This window comes from Artibeus jamaicensis, unplaced genomic scaffold, assembly GCF_021234435.1.
Source record: "Artibeus jamaicensis isolate MK-2021 breed Jamaican fruit bat unplaced genomic scaffold, CSHL_Jam_final contig_2962, whole genome shotgun sequence".
Lineage (NCBI taxonomy): Eukaryota > Metazoa > Chordata > Mammalia > Chiroptera > Phyllostomidae > Artibeus > Artibeus jamaicensis.
This window is the reverse complement of record NW_026521675.1, coordinates 442,405-466,199: the sequence shown is the minus strand read 5'-3', so window position 1 is coordinate 466,199 and position 23,795 is coordinate 442,405. Positions and strand designations below refer to the sequence as shown.

The 23,795-nt window shown below is 46.3% G+C and overlaps 1 protein-coding gene and 1 pseudogene across 4 annotated transcripts in view; both read left to right on the top strand.

The window, feature by feature from the left end:
- Window positions 1-19,752, top strand: part of TRIM3 (tripartite motif containing 3) — a 29,146-nt gene extending 9,394 nt beyond the window's left edge. For all 4 annotated transcript variants that reach the window (XM_037134504.2, XM_037134492.2, XM_053662828.1 and 1 more), the window contains 10 exons: window positions 10,018-10,249; window positions 10,472-10,623; window positions 10,791-10,971; window positions 11,243-11,975; window positions 12,075-12,178; window positions 17,107-17,274; window positions 17,474-17,642; window positions 17,887-17,957; window positions 18,914-19,054; window positions 19,180-19,752. In XM_037134504.2, the coding sequence (XP_036990399.1) occupies window positions 10,018-10,249; window positions 10,472-10,623; window positions 10,791-10,971; window positions 11,243-11,975; window positions 12,075-12,178; window positions 17,107-17,274; window positions 17,474-17,642; window positions 17,887-17,957; window positions 18,914-19,054; window positions 19,180-19,332 (2,104 nt within the window). In that variant the 3' untranslated portion in view covers window positions 19,333-19,752. The remainder of the gene's footprint in view (window positions 1-10,017; window positions 10,250-10,471; window positions 10,624-10,790; window positions 10,972-11,242; window positions 11,976-12,074; window positions 12,179-17,106; window positions 17,275-17,473; window positions 17,643-17,886; window positions 17,958-18,913; window positions 19,055-19,179) is intronic.
- A 1,923-nt stretch (window positions 19,753-21,675) lies between these two features.
- On the top strand, window positions 21,676-22,121 carry LOC119041304 (40S ribosomal protein S14-like; annotated as a pseudogene).
- Window positions 22,122-23,795: the final 1,674 nt, after the last annotated feature.

Sequence of the window (23,795 nt, the reverse complement as noted above, 5' to 3'; positions counted from 1 at the left end):
GTCATATTCTATCTGTGGGTCTTGCCATCACCCAAAATGATACCACTTCTTTTGTGGTCATACATGCCAATGTCCTACTCCTGGCTTCCATTACCCAATTTCTATAGAACCAGCTTTGACTGCATATAGACAGCCAGGCCCCTTGACTGCTCCTTCTTTTCCCAGCCACCAGATCCATCCTGGCCTTTCTTTCTTTCCTACCCATCCTGGATCTTATACCTGTCCATCTTACTGGCCACATTCACTCACATCTTTGTCTTTTTCTAAACCCATGTGGCTGAAGTTCAGTGCTGGATCAGTAAGATGTCTCTGCACCTCTACTCCCAGATCACTGAGCACTACTGGAGAAAATCAGTGCCTAAGAAATTATAATAATAGCCACTGTGTATTGATTACTTACTATTTGCAAGGGCTTGGCAAAGTTATGTGCATGTCCTGATTTACTTAATCTTCATAACAGATACTTTATTATCCCCATTTTAGAGAAGAGAAGACTAGGGTTTAAAGTCATTAATAACTGTTCCACAGCAAGTAAGTAGTCAAGGTCTGAATCCAGGTTTGACTACAGACCCTTCAGTCCTTTTTTAATTAAAGTATAGTTGGCATACAATATCCTGTTAGTTTCAGATGTATATTATAGTGACTTGATATTTATATACATTACAAAATGATATCCATGATAAATCTAGTTATTGTCTGTCACCATACAAAACAATTACATTATTGACTATATTCCCTATGCTGTACATTATATCCCCATGATTTATTTATTTTAGAACTGAAAGTTTGTATTTCTTAATCTTCTTCACCTATTTTACTACCATCCTCAACCCCTCTATATTCTGGTAACTACCAGTTTGTTTCCTGTATCTATGGGTGTGTTTCTGTTTTGTTTGTTTATTTGTTTTGATTTCGTAGATTCCACATATAAGTGAAATTAAACAGTATTTGTCTTCCTCTGCCTTATATCACTTAGCATGATACCCTTGGGTTTTTACAAATGGCAAGATTTAATGCTCATTTATTTTATTTTTATTTAAAGTTTTAAAAAAGATTTTATTTTTTTCCTGTACTATTCTTTTTTATTTTTTTAAATATATTTTATTGATTATGCCATTACAGTTGTTCTATTCCCCCCTTTATTCCCCTCCACCCTGCACACCCCCTCCCCCACCATTTCCCCCCTTTAGTTTATGTCCACGTGTCTCAAGTTCTTTAGATTCTATATTTCCCATACTATTCTTGCCCTCCCTCTATCTATTTTCTACCTACCTTCTATGCTACTTATTCTCTGTACCTTCTCCCCCCTTCTCCTCCTTCCACTCCTTCCCCTTTTGCTAACCCTTCATGTGATCTCCATTTCTATGGTTCTGCTCCTGATCTAGCTGTCCTCTTAGTTTGCTTTTGTTTTAGGTGTGGTTGTTAATAACTGTGAGTTTGCTGTCCTTTCACTGTTCATCTTTTTTATCTTCTTTTTCTTAGGTAAGTCCCTTTAACATTTCATATAATAAGGGCTTGGTGTTGATGAACTTCTTGAATTTGATCTTATCTGAGAAGCACTTGATCTGCCCTTCCATTTTAAATGAAAGCTTTTCTGGGTAGACCAATCTTGGTTGTAGGTCTTTGGTTTTCATGATTTGGAATACTTCTTTCCAGCTCCTTTTGGCCTGTAAGGTCTCTTTTGAGAAATCAGCTGACAGTCTGATAGGAACTCCTTTGTAGGTGACTGTCCCCTTCTCTCTTGCTGCCTCTAGGATTCTCTCCTTCATTTTAATCTTGGCTAATGTAATTATGATGTGCCTTGGTGTGTTCCTTCTTGGGTCCAACTTCTTTGGGACTCTCTGAGCTTCCTGGATTTCCTGGAAGTCCATTTTCTTTGCCAGATTGGGGAAGTTCTTCTTTATGATTTGTTCAAATAAGTTTTCCACTTGTCGCTCTTCCTTTTCCCCTTCTGGTACCCGTATAATTCAGATGTTGGAACATTTAAAGATGTCCTGGAGGTTCCTAAGCCTCTCCTCATTTTTTTGAATTCTTATTTCTTCATTCTTTTCTGTTTGGTCATTTTTTTCTTCCTTCTGGTCCACTCCCTTGATTTGAGTCCCAGTTTCCTTTCCATCACTATTGGTTTCCTGTGCATTTCCCTGCATTTCAATGAGTTTAGCCTTCATGTGTTCCTCTAGTTTGTGACTAAAATCAACCAGTTCTGTGAGCATCCTGATCACCAGTGTTTTGAACTGTGCATCTGATAAGTTGGCTATTTCTTGGTTGCTTAGGGTTATTGGCTTTGGGATTTTGAGTTCTTCTTGAGCCATGTTTTGGTCTGTTTGCACCAGTTACATATGAGGAGTGGAGCCCTAGGTGTTCACCAGGGCGGGGCAACTCAGGTCACTGGGTTGCCACGATGTATGTGGGGGCACGGTCAAAGAGGGACTTTGGGGGTCCCCTCTGCTGCTTCCTACCGCTAGGGCCTGCGCAGTCTGTCTCACTGCTTGCTCTTTTGCTGGTTTATCTGCATACGTGAATGTGTGACTGCAGTCAGCCTGCCACCTTGTGCCCTCACTGGGTCTGCCCATTTCTACCCCACGTGTGGGATCCACCCACAGTGCGCACCTGGGTCATTTGGGTGGATCTTTCCTGCCCGACCCCACTCTGCTGCTGGCTCCGCTGCTGGCTCTGCCCCTCTTACCCATCTGGCTCAACGGTTCGTTGTTGTCAGACTTCTGTAAAGTTCAATTTTCTTTGTTTGGTTGCGTTTTTGTTACTAAAACTTTATTGTCTTTAAACTTGGTTGTGCAAAGAGGCACAATGTTTCCACCTACGCCTCCATCTTGGCCGGAAGTCCTCCTGTCTAAAAAGATTTTATTTATTTATTTCTAGAGAGAGGGGAAGGGAAGGAGAAAGAGAGGGACAGAAACATCCCCAGTGGGGGGCTTCTCGTGTGCCCCCTACCACCCAGGGATCTGGCCTGCAACCCAGGCATGTGCTCTGACTGGGAATCCAACTGGCAACCCTTTGGTTCACAGGCTATCACTCAATCAACTGAGCTACACCAGCCAGGGCTTAATTCTTTTTTGTGGCTGAATAATATTCCCTTGTCTCTGTGTATATGTATGTGTGTGTGCATCTTTTTTACACATACACATCTTTTTTATCCATCTACCTATCAATGGACACTTAAGTTCCATAACTTGGCTATAGTAAATAATAATGCACTGACCATAGTAGTGCATATATCTCTTTGAATGGTGTTTTTTTGTCTTCTGATACATTCCCAGCAGTAGAATTGCTGGATCATATGGTAGCTCTATTTTTAATTTTTTGAGGAAATAGGATACTGTTTTCCATAGTAGCTGCACACTTTTACGTACCCACCAGTATAAAATTTACATTCCCAGGTAGTGTGGGATGGTTTCCTTTTCTCCACATCCTCAACAACACTTGTTGTTTTTTGACTTTTTAATAATAGTCATTCTGGCATGTGTGAGGTGATAACTCATTGAGGTTTTGATTTGCATTTCCTCAGCAATTGGTGATGCTAACCTTCTTTTCATGTGCCTGTTGGCCATTTGTATGCTTTGGAAAAATGTCTATTGAAGTAACCTGCCCACTTTTGATTGGGTTGTTTTTTTTTTTAATATTAAATTATGTGTAAGTTCTTTACATATTTTGGATGTTGACCCTGTTTCAGATGTATGATTTTCAAATATTTCTTTCTGTAGGTTGCCTTTTCATTTTTTTTATGGTTTCCTTCATTGTGCAAAAGCTTTTCAGTTTGATGTAATCCCATTTGTTTACTATTGCTTCTGGGGAAACTGGTCCAAAAAATTGACCAATGTCAATTAGCTTATTGCCTATGTTTCCTTCTGGGAGTTTTATGGTTTCAAGTCTTGTATTCAAATCTTTAATCCCATTTTTAATATCTTTTTGTGTCTGGTAGAAGATAATAGTTCAGTTTAATGCTTTTGCATGTCCAGTTTTACCAACACCATTTATTGAAGAGACTGTCTTTTCCCATTGTATAAATTAATTGATTATATCTGCATGGGTTTATTTCATAAATTAATAAATTAATTGATTGTCTCCTTTGTCATAAGTTAATTGATTGTATGTGCGTGAGTTTATTTCTTCTGTGTTCTATATTTTATTCCTTCGATCTGTGTGTCTGTTTTCATGCTTACTGTATCTTTGTAGTAAGTTTGGAATCTGGGAGTCTGATACCTCCAGCTTTGTTCTTTCTCACAGTTGCTTTGGCTATTGTATACTTCCAAACAAGTTTTAGAGTTATTTTTTCTAGTTCTGTGAAAAATACCACAGGTATTTTGATGGGAATTACATTGTACCAGTAGATTGCTTTCAGTACAATGGACATTTCAACATTAATTATTCTAGTTTATGAGCACAGTATACCTTTATATTTATTTGTATTATCTTCAGTTTCCTTATCAATGTCTTATAGTTTTCAGAGTACAGACCTTTGACCTCCTTGGTTAAATTTAATCTTAGCTATTTTGTTCTTTTTTAAAAATTTTTTTAAAAGATTTTATTTATTTATCTTTAGAGAGGAAGGGAAGAAGGAGAGAAATATCAATGTATGGTTGCCTCTCGTGAGTTCCCTGCTGGGAACTGGCCTGCAACCCAGGCATGTGCCCTGACTGGGAATCAAACTGCGATCCTCTAGTTAGCAGGCCTGCACTCAATTCACTGAGCTACACTAGCCAGGGCTTATTTTGTTCTTTTTGATATAATTATAAATGGGATTGTTTTCCTAATTTCTTTCTGATAGCTTATTAGTGTGTACAAACACAACCAATTTTTGTAGATTAATTTTATATTCTATAACTTAACTGAATTTATTTATTACTTCTAATAGTTGTTTTTGGTGGAGTTTTAAGGGTTTTCTATATAAAATATCATGTCATCTGTAAATAGTGACAGCTTTACTTCTTTTCTAATTTATATGCCTTTTATTTTATTTTTCTTGCCTAATTTCTGAGGCTAGGACTTTCAATACTATGTTAAATCAAAAGCAATGAAAGTTGGAATCCTTGTCTTATTCTTGATCTTAAAGGAAAAGCTTTCAGCTAGCTTTTCACCATTGAGTATGATGTTGCAGTACAATCCCTCTGCCCTCGGCATTGTTGAGAGTTCTGTGTTATAAATGGATGTCGAATTATGTCAGATGCTTTCTCATCCCCCTGTTTCCCTGTTCTCTCTCCCCAGGTACCTTATATTGACATTTCTCTCCCCTAAGCACCAAGGGCCTTTCTTTAGCCTCAGTAACTTGTTCCCTGAGCCCATTTCTCCTACAGCCTACTTCTTTTGCCTCTGTAATGTTCTAAATAAACTTTCTTTTATAATTTGAAAAAAATGATATATCACATTGATTGATTTGCAGATGTCAAACCATCTTTTCATCTCTAGAATAAATCCTATTTGATCATGATGTATGATCCTTTTAATGTGCATTTGAATTTGGTTAGCTAATATTTTGTTGAGAATTTTGCATCCATATTTATCAGGGATATTGTCCTATAATTTTCTTCCTTTGTGGGATCTCTGATTTTGGTATCAAGGTATTGCTGGCCTCATAAAACGAGTTTGGAAGTCTTTTTTCTTTCTTTCTTTCTTTCTTTCTTTCTTTGAATGATTTGAAAAGAATAGTTATTATCTCTTCTTTAAATCTTTAGTAGAAATCACATGAAGCCATCGAGTTCTGAACTTTTTTGGGGTGGTCAAATTACTGACTTAGTACCATTGCTTGTAATCAATCTATTCAGGTTTTCTATTTCTTCATAATTTACCTTGGAAGGTTATATATTTTAGAAATTTATGAGTTTTTTCCTAAGCTTTCCAATTTGTTAGAATATAATTGTAATATTGTGCAGAGCCTTCATTCTTTTTTTAGATACTCAATATATTTTTAAAGATTTTATTTATTTATTTTAGAGAGAGGTAAGGGAGATAGAAACGGAGGGAGAGAACATCAATCTGTTGCCTCTCCTACATGCCCTGACCAGGGACTGAACTTGCAACCCAGGCAGTGCCCCAAGCAGGACCGAACCTGCAACTTTCGCTTTGCAGGTGACTCCCAACCAACTGAGCCACCCCACTCAGAGCAAGCCTTCTCTTAACCACTACACACTCATTTGTCTTTTGAGCTCTGTTCTTAAAGAACTGATGTTCTAGTGGGAAGTGATGGACAGTAAACAAGCAAATAATCAAACAGGCAAATCAGAGCTTGTGTTAAATGTTTTGCAGGAAGTAAATAGGGAGTAAGTGAGGGTGGTTGGGCCAGGGGCTATTCTACATCTGGTCACTGGGGAAGGCTTCCATGAGGAAGTGATACTTGACCTGACACCTGAGGATGAGAAAGAGGCAAGACATGTGCGGATTGTTCCAGGCAGTGGGAAAATCTTTCCATTGTTCCATCCAAAGGTCTTAAAGAAGGAGTAAACGAGTGTGTTGAGAGACCAGAAAAGAAGCCAGTGTTGCTGAGTGAGGAAGAAAGTGGGATGAAGTGAGGCCCAAAAGAATCAGGACAGTTATGGGGTAGCTCGGCAGTTTTAGGAAAGTGTTTGAATTTTATTCTAAGTGCAATGGGAAAACACTGGAGGGTTTTTGTTTCTTGTTTTTTAAGCAGGGAAATAATGTAATATGACTTAGATTTTTTAAAACTCACTTTGGCTGCTGTATTGAGAATGAATTGAAGAGAAGAGTGGAAGCAGGAATCCAGTTAGGAAGTTATTGTAAGCCTGATATGCTCAACAAATAGGAATGAGGTCTTGATGAGTTTGAAGGTATTTTGCAGGGGAAACATCAGAGTCCATGAGCCGGGAAGAGAGCTACGGGGGAGGAGTGGAATGGTTGAAATGCGGATTTTAGAGTGGATGCATTGGCAAGTGATGGGATGTGGGAGGATGGGAGTGGACAACTGAGGTGAATTGGAGGAAAAGTTCACTGGGGTTGAAATCAAGGAAATAAGAAATATTTCCTTGTGGATATCAGAGCCATTGGGACTGGTGGCCAGAGTGTGTATGGGGGGAGGGAGTTGTACAGGACAGGGTTAACAGAAGAAGAGTGTAAGCCAAACCAAAAACTTCAGCAACTGGGGAAGCAACCATTAAGTTAGCACAGACAACTAAAAGGCGGGGTGGTATAGAGAGAAGGCATGAGCTTTCAGGGAGCTGAAGAATAGCTTAGAAATGTTCTGGCTCAGGGTGGGGAGGACTCAACCCCACCTCTGGCCCTGAGGAATGTGGAGTATGAGACAAAAACCACTCTTTACTTGAGAAGACTGCAGGGGAAACTAGGTCACACATAATATTTGGGAAGCACTTAGAACCCTGCCTGGCACATATTGTTTGTTAAATAAATAGAAATTAATTAGTTCAGATCACGAGATATAGCGAATGTCAACAGAAGAGATTTAAGATACAGGAAAGTTTGTACCATGCAAATCTTCCATTTCAAATTTGTGGTCACCAAACATGCTGCCCTCAGTCTGTAAGCTTCCTCTCCTCCTCCCTTCAGTGACTAATCCCAGCCCTCCTATTCTCTGTCCTCCCTCCTTCAGGCTCAGCCGCTGATCTTGCCGATGGCGAGTTAGGCCTACTCTCTCCAACCAACCCCCGCCTTGTACATCCACCTCTCTTTTCCCTCCTCCAGGCAGAGGATGTGGTCCAATCCTCTTCTTCAGACTAATCTGAGCCACTTCCCCATTCCTAGACCTTGTCCTGTGTGTTCTAGTCTCTTCAACCTCTCCTTCTTTGCTGGTTCCTCAGTTTATAAACATGCTCAAGGCTCCCATGACAAACAGATAAGAACCATGTGTACCTTTGTCCCATCCTCTCTCCTTAGCTGCCATTCAACCCCTCAGCCCCATCTTACTCAAGCGTCCAACCTCCCATTCAATCTTCCACTGGCAGCGGGAAAGCTTTTCTGCTCTACCACTCCAATCCCTCCCTTTTCTTACAGACGCAAGTCTCTCACATTTGCCAGTGCTGGTAGGCAGTTCCCAGTCCTTGATGTTCCCTGACTCCCCTGCTTCCTTTAGATGCCGATGACTACTCATTCCCTCTTAGAATTATGCTACTCACTTTGCTGCTCTGACAGTCTCTCCCCCTGCCTCTCTGCCCATTGCTTCTTGCTCCCCTCATTCAGTATGTGCAGGGTGCTCTGTCTTGCTCTTACCACTGCCTATCCCTTCCTGGCTGGTTGCATCCTCTTCCATGGCTACAGAGGCCTGCTAAATGTTGAAGGCATCCTCATCTGTATCTCTAACCTGTCTTCTCCCAAGCTCTCTACAGGTCCCCTGTACCTGGATGTCCACCATTACAGTAGACTCAGTCGGGTCAAGCTGAACTTCCCTCTAAACTGCTTCTCTCTCTGTTTCTCACCTTAGTGAATGCCACCACCATCCACTTGATGACCTGAGCTAGGAATCAGGGAGTCAACCAAGACTCATGTCTCACTCCCCATATCTAATCAAACGTACCTCCTACTGGCTATACTTCTTAAGTATGTTCTCAGAAGTATTTAATACTTCTCAAATTTGTTCACTTTAGTCTACATTGCTACTACCTAAATCCAGGTCTTCTCATCTCTTGCCTAAACGTTGAAAGAGTATCTTGGTTAAGCACATGCTTTGCCTTGTGTTTGGATCCAGGCTCCAGTAGTCACTAGCTTTGTTACCTTAAACTACTTATCCTTTTGGAGTCTGTTTACATAAACAGAGTGTAAAGCACAGAGCCTGGCACATAGTGCTTAATAAGTGGTAATTGGATGGTGCCGGTGATGAGGTTACAACCCCTGTCTGCTGTCTCGCCACATTCACATTCACCCCCCACCGAGAGGCAGTGAAGAGGAGCTTGATACCCCGGGAACCTGGCTGTCCCGTGCTCCAGTGGTTCCCTTGTGTTGCAGTGACCTCTAAGCTCCTTGGTGTGGCTTGCCAGGCCCTCCATAAACTGGCCCCTGCCTCTTCCCAGACTCCTGTTACCATTCCCTGTTTTGGACTTGGTTTCCAGCCATATCAAGCTGTTTATAATTCCCTACCCACACCATGCTGTTTCTGGACGCCTTCTGTGTGTGGAACATTCTTTCTCCTCTCCCCGCACCTTCCTTTGGTCAGACTAACGTCATCTATCCATAAAGATTTAGCTTACATCACCTCCTCTGAAGCCTTTTCTGGCTACTCTGTCCACCCACCCTGGGCCAGATGCCCTCTGTGCATTTCCTTATCCGTGCATCTACTGTGTTCCTTTTGTTAATGGTAAATAATAACCTGCAATATATAGTGCTATCTGTGAGTTAGGCAAATACTCATAGCCTACTATATTTAGCACTTTCTATGAGTGAGGCATAGAAGCCCATTACATTTAATTCTCCAATACCCTCTGAAGTCTGTACTGTCTCTGTCTTACAAAGGAAGAATCTTTGGTTCATTAAAATTAAGTAACTTGTCAGGGGTCACAGTTTAATAGGTGGCTGACCTGGGAATTGAATCCAAGCAGCCTAGCTCCAGGATCCACACCCTTAATCATTACATTGCTTACTTCTATAAACTCTGTTTTTCTGTACTTCTATAAAACTCCTCTTCTCTGTAGACTGGAAGTATTTTAGAGATGCTCACTATGCTTTATCTTTGTATTCCCAGAGCTTGGCGCAAATTTGACAAGAGTAGGCAGCCAGTAAATGTTTAATGAGTTAATAAAGTGAGGGCCAGTTGCTCATATTTCTCTGAGAAGGGTTTGTAAACACCCGTGAAAGGCGAACCTGTGTTTGTACACGCTGTGTGGAATGCAGATATATCAGCTCTTCTGAGAGAGGTCAGTCTCTACTCGGTTGTGAGAGAGGGGGACTTTTATACCTGCTGGCAGGACAAGATGTGTGTGCCAACCAGAGAGGTTTCCAAATGAAGTGTAACGGCAGCCCTGTGAGGAGAGGGATCAGCACCCCTGCAAAGTGTGAGGAGGGTGCGCTGACACTGCCCCACCTACTCCTTCCCTCCCTGACCAGATGCCTCCAGAACTACATCCCTGCCCAGAGCCTGACTCTGTCCTGTCCAGTGTGTCGGCAGACATCCATTCTCCCGGAGCAGGGTGTCTCGGCACTGCAGAATAACTTCTTCATCAGTAGCCTCATGGAGGCAATGCAGCAGGCACCTGATGGGGCCCACGACCCCGAGGACCCCCACCCCCTCAGCGCAGTGGCTGGCCGCCCCCTCTCCTGCCCCAACCATGAAGGCAAGGTGGGCCCAAGCAGGCCCAGTGAGGCCAGGACTTGGGGTGGAAGGGGAGCAGAGGTTGGGGGAGGGGCCGAGTGGCTGTGGGTGAGAGGTGTTTCCCTGGATGAGTGGTCCAGGAAGGGGGCACACCTGGAAGGTGAGGGGCACGGAGGACAGATGGGGATGGGGAGGGGCGAAGAAGTGTGCTGTCTAGCCGTTGCCTGACTGGAATCTTTATGCTGCCAGACGATGGAGTTTTACTGCGAGCCCTGTGAGACGGCCATGTGCGGCGAGTGTCGCGCAGGAGAGCACCGAGAGCACGGCACTGTGCTGCTGCGAGACGTGGTGGAGCAGCACAAGGCCGCGCTGCAGCGCCAGCTGGAGGCAGTGCGCAGCCGGTAGGCGCATGGCGGGGCCCTGGGCTGGTGGGGCCATCAGAGATGATGTCTCAGCAGGGGCAGGGAAGGGACTCAGGGGAGGCCTCCGGGAGGGGATCCCCTGGAGAAGGAATGGCTTGGTGAGGGCACCTCAAGCCACCCCGGAATGAGATGTTTTCCTTCCCCAGACTGCCCCAGCTGTCCGCAGCTATCGCCTTAGTGGGGGGCATCAGCCAGCAGCTGCAGGAACGCAAGGCAGAGGCCCTGGCCCAGATCAGCGCAGCTTTTGAGGACTTGGAGCAAGCGCTGCAGCAGCGCAAGCAGGCGCTAGTCAGCGACCTGGAGGCCATTTGTGGGGCGAAGCAGAAGGTGCGTCCTTCATCCTTCCCTACCGTCATCCATCATGAGATGGCCTTATTGCCTCCATGCATCCCCTGCTTCCCACACCTGCGCACCCATTCCCCTAGTCTATAATTTCTGCCACCTGATGTGACCCCACAGGTGCTGTGGGCTTCTGTGTGCCTTTTTCACACTACCCCCTTGTATTTCTTTCGTGTCATAGTACTAAAAGTTCATTAGGAATCACGGAGACACCTCCCCTCAAGTCTTCTCATTCAACCCACCCCTATTGCCTCCTCAGGTGTTGCAGACCCAGCTAGACACGCTGCGCCAGGGTCAGGAACACATTGGCAGCAGCTGCAGCTTCGCGGAACAGGCCCTGCGACTGGGTTCAGCTCCGGAGGTATTGCTGGTGCGCAAGCACATGCGAGAGCGCTTGGCAGCCTTGGCAGCGCAGGCCTTCCCAGAGCGGCCCCATGAGAACGCGCAGCTGGAACTGGTCCTCGAAGTCGATGGGCTGCGGCGATCCGTTCTCAACCTGGGTGCGCTGCTCACAACAAGTGCCACTGCACACGAGACGGTGGCCACGGGAGAGGGCCTGCGCCAGGCACTGGTGGGCCAGCCTGCTTCACTCACTGTCACTACCAAAGACAAGGATGGGCGGCTGGTGCGCACCGGAAGCGCCGAGCTGCGGGCCGAGCTCACCGGCCCCGATGGTACACGCCTTCCTGTGCCAGTGGTGGACCACAAGAACGGCACGTATGAGCTGGTGTACACAGCGCGCTCTGAGGGCGAGCTGCTCCTCTCAGTGCTGCTGTATGGCCAACCGGTGCGCGGCAGCCCCTTCCGTGTGCGTGCCCTGCGTCCTGGAGACCTGCCACCTTCCCCCGATGATGTCAAGCGCCGTGTTAAGTCCCCTGGTGGCCCGGGCAGTCATGTGCGCCAGAAAGCAGTGCGGAGGCCCAGCTCCATGTACAGCACAGGCGGCAAACGGAAGGACAACCCCATTGAAGACGAGCTCGTGTTCCGCGTTGGTACTGATGGCCGGGGGCAGAGCCGGGCAGCAGAGGGCGGGGAGTTTCAAAACGACCTGCGAGTGAATTATTTTGGCTTTCTGCATCTATTTCTCACAGGCAGCCGTGGAAGGGAGAAAGGCGAATTCACCAATTTACAGGGTGTGTCCGCAGCTAGCAGTGGCCGCATAGTGGTAGCCGACAGCAACAACCAATGTATTCAGGTGAGCGCCTGTCCAGCTCCCCCAGCACCAAAGTGAAGGTCCTCCAGCTACAGCCTCCTGAAAAAAAGGGTGTATAGTTCACTTCCTGAAGGATGAAGCCTACATAGTATCTTTCCATAAAGGACGATAAATCATAGCACCGCCTTTCACCCGCTTGCAGCCTCACCCCCACTGGCCACAAGGGTAACCACATTCACAGTTAGGCACCAGGGTTCAGTGTGCTGGCAGCCTCTACCTCCCATGGCTCAGATCACACCAGCTCTGGAACCCCAAAGATCTGGCTCATTCTTCCTTCCCCTCTGCCTCCACTTGAGCCTCCACCTGGCTGGCTAACTTCCCTTTGCACCCTCACCTAGTCAGGATGCAGGCTCTGCCTGCCCCTGCTATCTTCCAGTGTACCTTATTGGCTCCAGAATATATCCTGTGGGTACCAGTCTCTGCAAACATCTGGTTGACTAGACAGTCAATGGGGTTAAGTTGTGAAATGGGGTTTCTTCAGTGGCTAGACCATAGTACCGTGCACCCTCATAGGTGGCCCTGCCCTGGTCCTCCCAGCCCCTCACACACCTGATTGAAGCATCCACCATGCAAATGGACATGACCCCTGCTTCACTTCAAGCTCTTTAAAGCCAGAAAATGTGGTTTCCTCTGTTTACTCCTTGTAATAAACCCAGAGCCTAGTGGTGGGCACCAGTGTGGTAGACACACAGCAAAGCAGTTGAAACCTCAGGCTCTGAAACCAGACACCTGGGCTTGAATCTTCGCTCTGCCACTTACAAGTCATGTGACCTCTCTGAGCTTCAGTTAACTCATGTGTAAAATTAGGAAAAGAATACCTCACGGGGTTGCTGGGAGCATTAAATGACAGAATGTACCATGCCCGACACCTACTGAACCTTCTAATGTTAGTTACACATGTCATTGTCCAGGTGGAGGCTGTCAACAATAGCCAGGAGGTGGGAGCGTGCTGGAGGGGTTCGTTCAGGGAACTGCGAGAATCCCAGGAGAGCTAGGGGTAGATTACTATTAGGAGCCAAGTAGCTGAGGGCACACTGAGTTTATCCTTATGGGATTGTTCCTAACTACCCTGAACTTCAGTTCCTGGAAGTACTTTATCAGGCAGCAAAATTTTTCCCTCAAGATCCTTACATTGTAAAACCTATAAATTTAAACTTCTTACTGACCCAGTGCAAGTACCCTTGTCATAGATCCAGCTCTGCTAAAGGTCTGTCACCTCAATATCAGATCTCCCCGGCCCTTGCTTTCCACCTAGGAGACTGAAAGTGCCAGGAACTCTTCCATGCCCATATTCCCAGCCTTGTGTTTCTAGCCAGCCTTTATTTCCACCCTATTGCTCAGATGGAGGAATAGAGAGGTCCAGTTCAGCACAGGGAGATATTCGGACACTGTCTGGACAGTGAGGAAGAGATGGGTAGAAGAGGGGAGGTGGCTAGTGCAGGGAGTGGGGGTGGTGCCGAGGCTCTACTCAGTTATTCCCTCTACCCTCTTAACTCTTCTTCCTCCTTGTGCCAGCCAGGGATGCTTTCTGGCACAAACATTGAGATCTGGGGAACGTTCTCTGGTGTACGCACACATGCAGAGTAACAGGTGCCACTCTGTCTCTCCAATGAGGGGCTGTGCTTGTCCACTGTTTCAGGGTGGGGGATTGAGATGGAGGGCCTGGTGTAGCCAGACCCCTTCCCTTCCACACACTTGCCACTTCAGTAGCAGGCTTCTTTGCTCCTACTCCCATCCACACCCCAGCTTCCTGGCTGCCAGGAGCCGGACTTGGATTCCAAAGCTGAGTTTCTGCTTTTCTTACTTTGGGGACCTCGCACCTGGTATGGGCTGGGCTCCCAGATGGACTGTGACCTGCACTCCTCAGTTCATGAGGATTGGGGTCCTCGTGAACTTTTCCTCCTTTGAACCCATCTGTGGTAGAGGCTGGGTGAAGAATTTGATTTCTGTATTTGATTTGAAAATTTATGTATTGTCTTAGTCCACAGATTTTATCAGTTCTTCTATGGAAACGTTCTCATTTCCTTTAGGCAGAATATCATCACATTCTTTTCTGAGCTCTTCGGCCTTTTGCTAAAACACTTTTCATACTTTACCAGAATCACTGGCTCGTTTTAAATATTTTGTTTTATTCTTTGTCCCCCACTGGTCTCAGATCCTGAATTTACTTAGTGCTACTGTGATATAGCAGAGAGATGTTAAAGACCAGACTAGGGCACCAGCAGATTCTAGAAATGTTAAGGAAGCAAATACAGCAGGTTTTGATGAGCCATTAGATGTCAGTGGAAAGGAAGGGTTCAGGAATGGTGGGACTTGGTGCACTGAGTGAGTGGTGGTTTCATTCAAAAGCAGGTCTAGGTATATGATGATGAATTCACTGTTGCATGGGTTGTATTTGAGGTTGCTCTGTGGCATCCAAGTGGAGATGTCCAGTTTTAGTCTGAGATTGAGCTGAGGAACTCATTCATCTGTTGAATGTCTGCTATGTGCCAGTTTCTATACCAGTGCTGCAGACGCAGCAGCGAACAGACACAGTCCCCGCCTCACCTGGAACTTACATTCTTAGAAGAGGACAAAGATATTTGTAGAAGTGATGGTTGTTATGAAGAGATGTAAAATGCATATCATGGAGACCTAATTGTTTGTGAATACATTGATTCGGGGGTAGAGCTGGTCATTAAAGGCTTCTCTGAAGAAGTGACCTAGAAATTTTGAGAATCAAAAGATGAATAGGAGTTGGCCAGATGGAGTGGGATAGGACAGGAAGAGTAAGACACACACCCCCACCCGAACCTCATCAGTTTTAAGCTGGAATTGAGCTGCTCAGACTAGAGGAGGCACATGCATCATCTCACCACTGATCTGGGGGTATTTTATTCTCTCACACATCAGCTCTTTAGTCTGTGCTCTCACCTTTCTCATGCCAGCAAATGCTGTCCCACCATAGAGGATCAGGGCAGAAAAGGTGAGGGTATGGTGGAAGGTCTGCATCAGGAGGGAGTGATGTTTCTTGGTGAGACCAATTCAAACAGTCCTGCAGGCCTAAGAGATACCGATGGGGTAAGGGGCAGGGGGCCCAGTCCTAAGGAAGGAGCAGGTCTGGATCAGTGCTTAAGACCAATGCCCAGAACTTGAGTTATCCAAGGCTCTTGGCTCTGACTCATCTTATGTCCCTGGAGCCTATAACAAAGCTTTGTGTGAGACTTACCCAGTGAGTAGTAATGGCTTGAATGTGAAGGAGAAGCAAGAGGGCTTAGCTATACAGGAAAAGAGCATCAAAGGGGGTGCTTTTAGGGTGGGGAGACCTGAGCATGTTGGGCAGGTAAGGTGGAGGAGGTAGGAGAGGGTGAGAGGTTGAACGTGTCACCCTGTTGGAGAGGAAGGTTACCTCTTCTGGTCAGCTCTGCAGCCTGCAAGGGCTAATCCTTGTCTATTTCCTTTTTTCTCCTACCCTTTTGTCTGCTACCAAGTCTTATTGAGTCTACCTCCTATTTGTCTCTTGAGTCCATCTACTGCACTCCAGCAGTACCCTGGTCCAAGCCATTGTCATTTCACACCTGGACTGCTGCAGCAGCCTCCCACTGGCTGGCTGGCTTCCAGTCTTGACTCCTCCTTTCAGCCAGAGCATTCTTTCTTAAAAGCTCCAACATGTTTTTTTTTTTTCCAACACTACCAAGCAGTTTTTCAATTTTAGTGGACACTGACCAGGTGTTTTAAGAATTTTACTAAATTTTGACACTATGTACCTAGAGATAGTGTCACATCCCACAGGTTGAGGGCTAATTGTCATAAGACTGCTTCCACTTCAGATACCAGTCGCAAGTTAGGTCATCATCACCTGTGCATTGACCAATCTGCTATAAATCAGAAGTTCCCACAACCCCTTGCTTGGGCTTGATTAATTAGCTGGAGCGACTCACAGAACTCAGAGAAACATTGGCTTATGTTTACCAGTTTACCATGAAGGATCTTATAAAGAATACAGATGAACAGCTAGATGAAGAGGTACATAGGGCAAGGTCTAGAAGAGTCCCTAGTGCAGGAACTTCTGTCTCTGTCAAACTGGGGTGCACCATCCTCTCGGCACCAGCCCAGAAGCTCATCAAATCTTGTTCAAGGGTTTTTATAGAGCTTGCGTGCTGGTGCACACACACAACCACACACACCTTCCCAGAGGTTGATGGGTAGGGCTCTAAGTTCCAACCCTTTAATCATTTGGTCTTTCTAATGACCAGCCTCATCTTAGGTTATCCACGGTCTCCACCCTAGGTCATTGCAGTAGTAAAAGCTCAGAAGGTTCCCCTTTGAATGACAAAGAACATGCCTATCACTCAGGAAATTCCCTGGCTTTGAGGAGCTCTGTGCCAGATACTGGAGACAAAGACTGAATACATTTCTTATTATATCACAAAAGCAAATATCATCTTGTCACTCCCCTGCCCAGGAGTTTTCAGTGAGTCCTCATTACATCCAGGATAAAACCTGGCTCCTGTTCATGGGAGTGCTCCCTGCACTCCACACTGGACGAATGGCCCCTTCTGGATTCCGCCTTTTCCATACTGTCCACTCTGCTGAAATGCCTTTCCTCCTGCTTATTTATTGTCCAACTTCAGTTTCTCTGTTGGCATCCTTTTGGGCTATTAGCTCAGATATCCTCTTTTCTTGGAGCCCTTGTTGACCACTCGCCCTCACCCCTTTCACAGTCTTACAGTCCCACTCACAGCTCTGCTGCCTGTCCCCTAAGGTCTGCAGCCATGTCTGATTCTTCTCTGTGCCCCTACACGGTGTCATTAATGCTTGTTGAATGACTGAATGAATGGGGCGGTCTCCTCCCTCAGGATCCTGCTTCCTTCCCTCTGTGCCCACAGTCTCTCCCCTCCTGCCCTCCCTCCCTTGATCCTCCACTCCAGGTTTTCTCCAACGAAGGCCAGTTCAAGTTCCGCTTTGGGGTCCGCGGGCGTTCTCCTGGCCAGCTGCAGCGCCCCACAGGTGTGGCAGTGGACACCAACGGAGACATTATTGTGGCAGACTATGACAACCGTTGGGTCAGCATCTTTACCCCTGAGGGCAAATTCAAGGTGAGAACCTCATTGTCACTGCACTCTGCACCCTTGGTGATCAGCTGAATGATCATTCTAGTGCCTCCTGGTGATCAGTCCTGGATTGGTCCATCCGCAGCCCAAGGTTCTGCTTTGGTGCCAGAACCAAAAGACCTTGCCCTATGTACTCTCCCCAGCGGGCAGGATAAAGCCTCTAATGTGTATTTCCTTTCTCCAGACCAAGATTGGAGCTGGCCGCCTCATGGGCCCCAAGGGCGTGGCTGTAGACCGTAATGGACATATCATTGTGGTTGACAACAAGTCTTGCTGTGTCTTTACCTTCCAACCCAATGGAAAGCTGGTTGGCCGTTTTGGGGGTCGTGGGGCCACTGACCGTCACTTTGCAGGTATTACAAAACAAACATCTATTTTGACTCCCCAGTCCCAGAGAACCCCCTGGGTATCCCAACTCTAGTGACCCCTCCTCCTATGTCTTGGCCCTAGAGAACCACCTCCCTTTACTGTACCTTAGCATCATCATCCCAGAGACCTGACCCCTCCCCTTACACCTCAGCTTTGTCATCACAGGAATTCTTCCCCATCCCACTCAGTATCCCAACCATAACCCTAGAGACCACTTTATATTTTCAGGGCCCCATTTTGTGGCTGTGAACAACAAGAATGAGATTGTAGTGACGGATTTCCATAACCATTCAGTGAAGGTCAGTGTCTTCCCTTACTGTTTTTCCCCCTTGAGCTCATTCATTTGCACACTAAAAATTTATGGCCTGGCTACTTTGACCCAAGCACTATGCTAGAAGTGATGGGAATACAGCAATGAATCAAGCGAATACTTCCTTTGCCTTCTTAGTTATAGTCTAGTAGAGAAGAGGTAACCAGGATATTACAACATGATGTGATAGATTCTGTGATAAGGCAGTATAGGGAAATGCAAGGGCATAGCAGAAGCATTTGGCTCAGGTGAGACTGAGAATGACCCAAAGCACCATTGGTAATTAGCCAGAAGGTAGAGAAGGAGGAGAGGATTTGAGGCAAAGAGACCAGAGGAGCCAAGAACTGGAGGTGGGAATCTTAACAGTGTGTGCATGAAACTGCAAGTAATTCAGACTGGGTTGCAAGGGTAAGTCTTGTGTGTCCTTTAAGGTGCTTGCTCTCTTGGGGAGTTACTGAAGGATTACAGGGGGTGTGGCGGGTGATAGAGTCCTTTGCATTTTAGAAAGATCAGTCTGGCTGGGGCAAGACTAGAGTCAGAAAGATCAATCTTTTGCAATCATTCAGATAAGGACCATTGTAGTAGCAATGTATGCATAGGGCACAGATTTGAGATAGAATCAGAGACTGTCAATTCATGGGCTGTCAAGCAGAGGAGAAGGTGGAGTTGAGAATGACTCATGACCAAATGGCTGTTGCCAGTCACTGAGAGAGAACTCAGGACTGGTTTCCCAGGGACAGTGGGCTGTTAGATTTTATATGTCCAAGGGGCATCTGCTGGAGATGTCCAGTAGCAGTGGGGTGCATGTATGGGAAGCCTGGGAAGAACTGAGCTGTAGCTGCAGATCTGGGGGTCCTCAGCCCTGGAGCTTCACCCCCTCCTCCTCCAAGGCCCTGTCCTCTGCCTGAGGCCAGGTCCCCAGTCCCCAGCCCTTTGCCCCGCCAGGTATACAGTGCCGATGGAGAGTTCCTCTTCAAGTTTGGCTCCCATGGTGAGGGCAATGGGCAGTTCAACGCCCCCACCGGAGTAGCTGTGGACTCCAATGGGAACATCATCGTGGCTGACTGGGGCAACAGCCGCATCCAGGTGAGCAAGGCCCAGGGATGCCATGAGTGTGCAGTTTACTGCTGTGTCCTGTGCACACATACACCCGCAAAATGCATCTCATTGGTCTGATCTTACCTCTCCCTCATTCTCCACTCATTCTGCAGGTGTTCGACAGCTCTGGCTCCTTCCTGTCTTACATCAACACATCTGCAGAGCCACTGTATGGCCCACAGGGCCTGGCACTGACCTCGGATGGCCACGTGGTGGTGGCCGATGCTGGCAACCACTGCTTTAAGGCCTATCGCTACCTCCAGTAGCTGCACAGGGGCCCTGCCTGGCTCATGGAGGGACGGACATTGGGGTGATTGGACAGGAGGGTCTGGCCCTCGGGTGGGCGAGACCCGGCAGCACTGAATGTGGGCTGTGGGCGTGGGTGCGCCTGGTGCCCTCCCTCTCCCTGTCTCCCACCCCCACGGTTGCACTTTATTTATTCGGTTCTTGCTTTGGAGACTGGGTGGGCCTGGACTGTGGTCCCAAGGACGTGTGCAGAGCTTCACCCTACCCCCTTTACACACCTCCCTTGTCCCCTCAGTCTGCTCCCCACCCTCCATCCTGGGGCCAGAACAGCCTCTTACTCCAGGGCAGAAGTCCCTCTGGTTGTCTCCCTATCACCCTATACACACTGACAGAGACAGCAATACCCCACCCCCATATTAAATAAATGTGTTCGCCACGTGGTTTTGTTGTTTTCTTGTGGGATGGGGCTATGAGGGTATGGCATGGTGGACTAGCTCTGGACTAAAAGGTAGACAGGCAGACAGGCATGGATTCCAAATGGGTCCTGATGTTCTGAAGCTTCAGGAGAGGAGAGCAAGGGAGGGTGAACCCCTGGCATCATGAGCCACCTGCCAAATTTCCATCCCCAGGTCCTGCATCTTCTGCAGAAATAGTAAGTCCTTTGGCTATCTCCCTTTAGGCTAAGAAGAGCCTGGGAAAAGGACCCTTGCCCTGAACATAGCCAGCACCTGTAGGAAGAACATTTCAGGGTATCACAGCAATCCTTGAGGCCAGGCCTGGCCTCAAGGGACTGGCCCAGGTGTAAGCCGGGTGTGGAAAACTACATGGCCAATTTTGCAACTTGGTCCTGGAGCCCTGCTTCATCCTCCTGCTTTCTATTCCAAGATTGCTGCCCTTTTCCCACAGTGCTATGACGGTCCTAGCAACCCCTCCTGAGCTCTGGTCTGCCAGGGTTTTGCTGCCAATTCCAGAGCTAATTACAGTCAGCACTCAGTGATTTGGGAAGTAGGGACTGATTTTCTCTCTCTACAAAAGGCTGAGACTCAGAAATAGGGCCTGTCACTGATGAAGAGCAGAGCCCAGACCTGAATCTGTAGCTGTTGTACTCCTAACTGAGGGTTGATTGTGCGAGGTCATGGGAAAGCTCCAGACGTCCTGGTGTAGTGCCAGGGGCTAGATGGGAGGTCTGTCCATGCACCTGTGGAAGACCTTGGGGCTTTGCAGAGATCAGGGGAGTACCATATGGACCACACGGAAGTCACAGTTATGTTCCCCTGGTCTTTGTCGCCACTAGTTGGGATCTAGTGGGCAGGTGGAGGGACAGATGCCCTCCCTGAAGGTTCTAGGGCAAGTGTTCTTACAGGACCTGTACTGGTGGCCCTGATAATGAGTAGGATTGCCTGAGGCCATGCCCCGGCCAGCAGAGATAGGTGCTCTGTCATCAGTCACTTGGCACCAGTGGAGACTTCCCTGAGAGCTCAGGTGAGGGTCTATTCCTCACCTGCAGTCTCGTCGTGAGCAAAGTGCCAGCAGTCGCATGAGGATGAAGGCTTCTAGTTCCCAGCCCTCGACCTATTATATGTGTACATTCTAGACACCTAAAGATAGCAGGGGAATAAAATGGCAATAAAGGCGAACTTCCTTAGCTGGGAAGTCCAAGATGGTTCTCCTAGCAGCCTGAGAACAGGTTACTGGGGCGGATTTCATAGATACCAGATTAGGTAGACTGCCTAAGCTATGCAGAGGGTGTCTCGAGGTAGAATCACTCACTTCTTCCTAGACATGATCACTGTGGGTATTTTCTTCCCAATTCATGCCTTGGGGCCCAGAAGTAGGTGGAGATAATGTCTGGCAGGGAGGCTATGTCTTGACTTAATTGACTGCAGCTGAGCCCCTGCTGGGACAGGCAAGAAAGTTATTCTGTGGTCTTGAAAGAGCTCATGTCCTGCTTATATAGAATCACCTGGTGCTCAGAACAGCCCTATGGCTGTATGCAGCTTGCAGTTTCATTTATTCATACAACGAGTACTTCTGAGCACTTGCTGTGGGTCAGAGTGGTGGGAATACAGACAGAAATGGTCTGGGCCCTCTGGAGCTCATAGTTTACCAGGGAGGCAGGCAACCAAGTAAACACATGAAACTAAATTTGAAATGACAGTTGTGTTCAAACTGTGAAGGAATAGAATACAATAAATAAAAATAGAGAATATGGTGTTAAGGAGGGTGGGCAAGGAAGGCCTCCTTAAATAGTGACCTTAAACAGGTGAGGCAAAACAGGGTAGATAGAGAATCCCCGCCCCCGTGTTAAGAAGTGGAGGTGGAGCTCTCTTTCCAGTGGTGGAGTCTGAAGAAGATGGGCAGAAATGGCACCTCACAAGGGGAAGGAAAAGAAGGAAGAACCGTCATCAGCCTGGGACCTCAAGTGGCTGAAGGAGAAAATGTATTTGGTGTCTACATCTTCCCATTCTTCCATTACACTCGTCCATGTTGCAATCTTTCTGGCAAAGAACGCATTTGCTGTGTGATTGGCGGGGTGAAGGTAAAGACCACCTGAGATGAGGCCTCTCCATATACCACCATGTTGGCTGTCCAGGATGTGGCCCAGAGGCGCAAGGAGCTGGGCATCACTGTCCTCCACATAAAACTCTACCACAGGAGGAAATAGGACCAAGACCCCCGGACCAGGGCCCAGTCAGCTCTCAGAGCCCCTGCCCACTGAAGAACGAAGGTCAGATGGATTGAAGATGTCACCATTATACCCTCCAACAATACTCACAGGAAGGTGGGTCACCAAGGTCACCATCTGTGAGCAGGACTCCTCAAATTATTGTTTTCTGTTAATAAATTGCCTTTGCGTGAGAAAAAGAAAGTGGAGATTTCCAGACAAAGGAAGAAGGTACAAAGGTCCCGAGGGGTCAAGATCCTGGCGTGTTGGAGGACCTGACAGATGGCCACGGTGACTGCAGAGGAGTGGGGTCGGGGGCCGGGGGAGAAAGGAAAGGAAGTGTGGAGAGTCCAGCCTGAGTGGAATCATGGAACTCAGGTAAAGACTATGGATCTGAGTTGGAGTATAATAGTAAACCATGGAAAATCTAAGTGATGAGGATGAAAAGATGAGGACGCAGTGACTCTATGGGGTGGGAAGAAAAGCGAGAATGGAAAACAAGAAAACTGAGCATCTCTAAGCTGTTCTTGAAGACCAGGGATACCTTAAAACCATCTACGGTCTTCCAGTTTTAGGAATATTTTCTAAGAAAATAATTGGACAAAGGCATGAAGAGGTGTGTGCACCAAAGATTATCACTTCATTTTTAATAGAAAAATACCCCCCCCCAACACCTAAATGTCCATCAGCAGGAATGGTTATATAAAATTTTGCTTAAACAGCCCTGGCTGGTGTAGCTCAGTGGATTGAGTGCGGGCCTGTGAACCATATGATGGCGGTTCGATTCCCAGTCAGGGCACATGCCTGGGTTGCAGGCCTCACGAGAGGCAACCATACATTGATATTTCTCTCCCTCTCTCCTTCCCTTCCTCTCTAAAGATAAATAAATAAAGTCTTAAAAAATGTTTGCTTAAACATATGATGGAATTGTATGTACCCTTTTAAAATGCTGATATCTGAGATACACCATTAAGACAAAAAGAAGTTTTATAAATTTTTATCTTTGTGTTAAAGGAGATGTTGTAAGAATAGAAAAAAGCTGGAATAGATAAAATGTTAATGGTATCCTCTGGTTAGCAGAATTAAAACTGATTTTTATCTTCAAGAAATAAAAAAGACTTTCGAGCAGGAGTATAAGGTAGTTTCAGATATGCTTTTGGAGATGACCGTGGTTGCTGCAAAGAATGTACTGTGGAGGGAAAGGAGAGATAGGGAGGCAGAGGCTATTTCAGTGGTTAGACAAGAAAAACTGGTATTTGCACTGGGAGGGAGGCAGAAAGAGGCAGACAGATTTTAGGTCTAATTAGGAAGTGGGAACAATAAGGTTCAATACTTATTAAACACATACAATGTTTCAGGCACTGTGCTAGGTGCTAAAGATACAGAGGTAAACAAATCACATAAAATCCTTATCCTGTTCACTCAGGCACTATGGTGGACAGTGGGCCGCTGAAGCTGGTTTGCACTGGCTTACAAGGGCTCATTGTCAAATTTTCAGGAATTTCGACAGCTGGTTGTTGAAACCCCACCATTATTAAAAATTAAATTATGTAAATGTAAATGTTTTATTAAAATCAAAGATAATAAATACTCAAAACTCATCACTTCCTAATTATTTCACTGCATTTTACTATGACCTGTGCTCTTCAGTTTACTTATATCTATCATATCTGCACGGTGGAAATATCACATAGTAAGTAGCACATTACTGTGCATTTCTTCCCAACTGCATGTTTACTGATGTCTTGTTGGTAGCTTCAGTTTGACCATGATATTTACACCACAGAAATGAACAAATGCTACAAGTCAGGGCTTTTA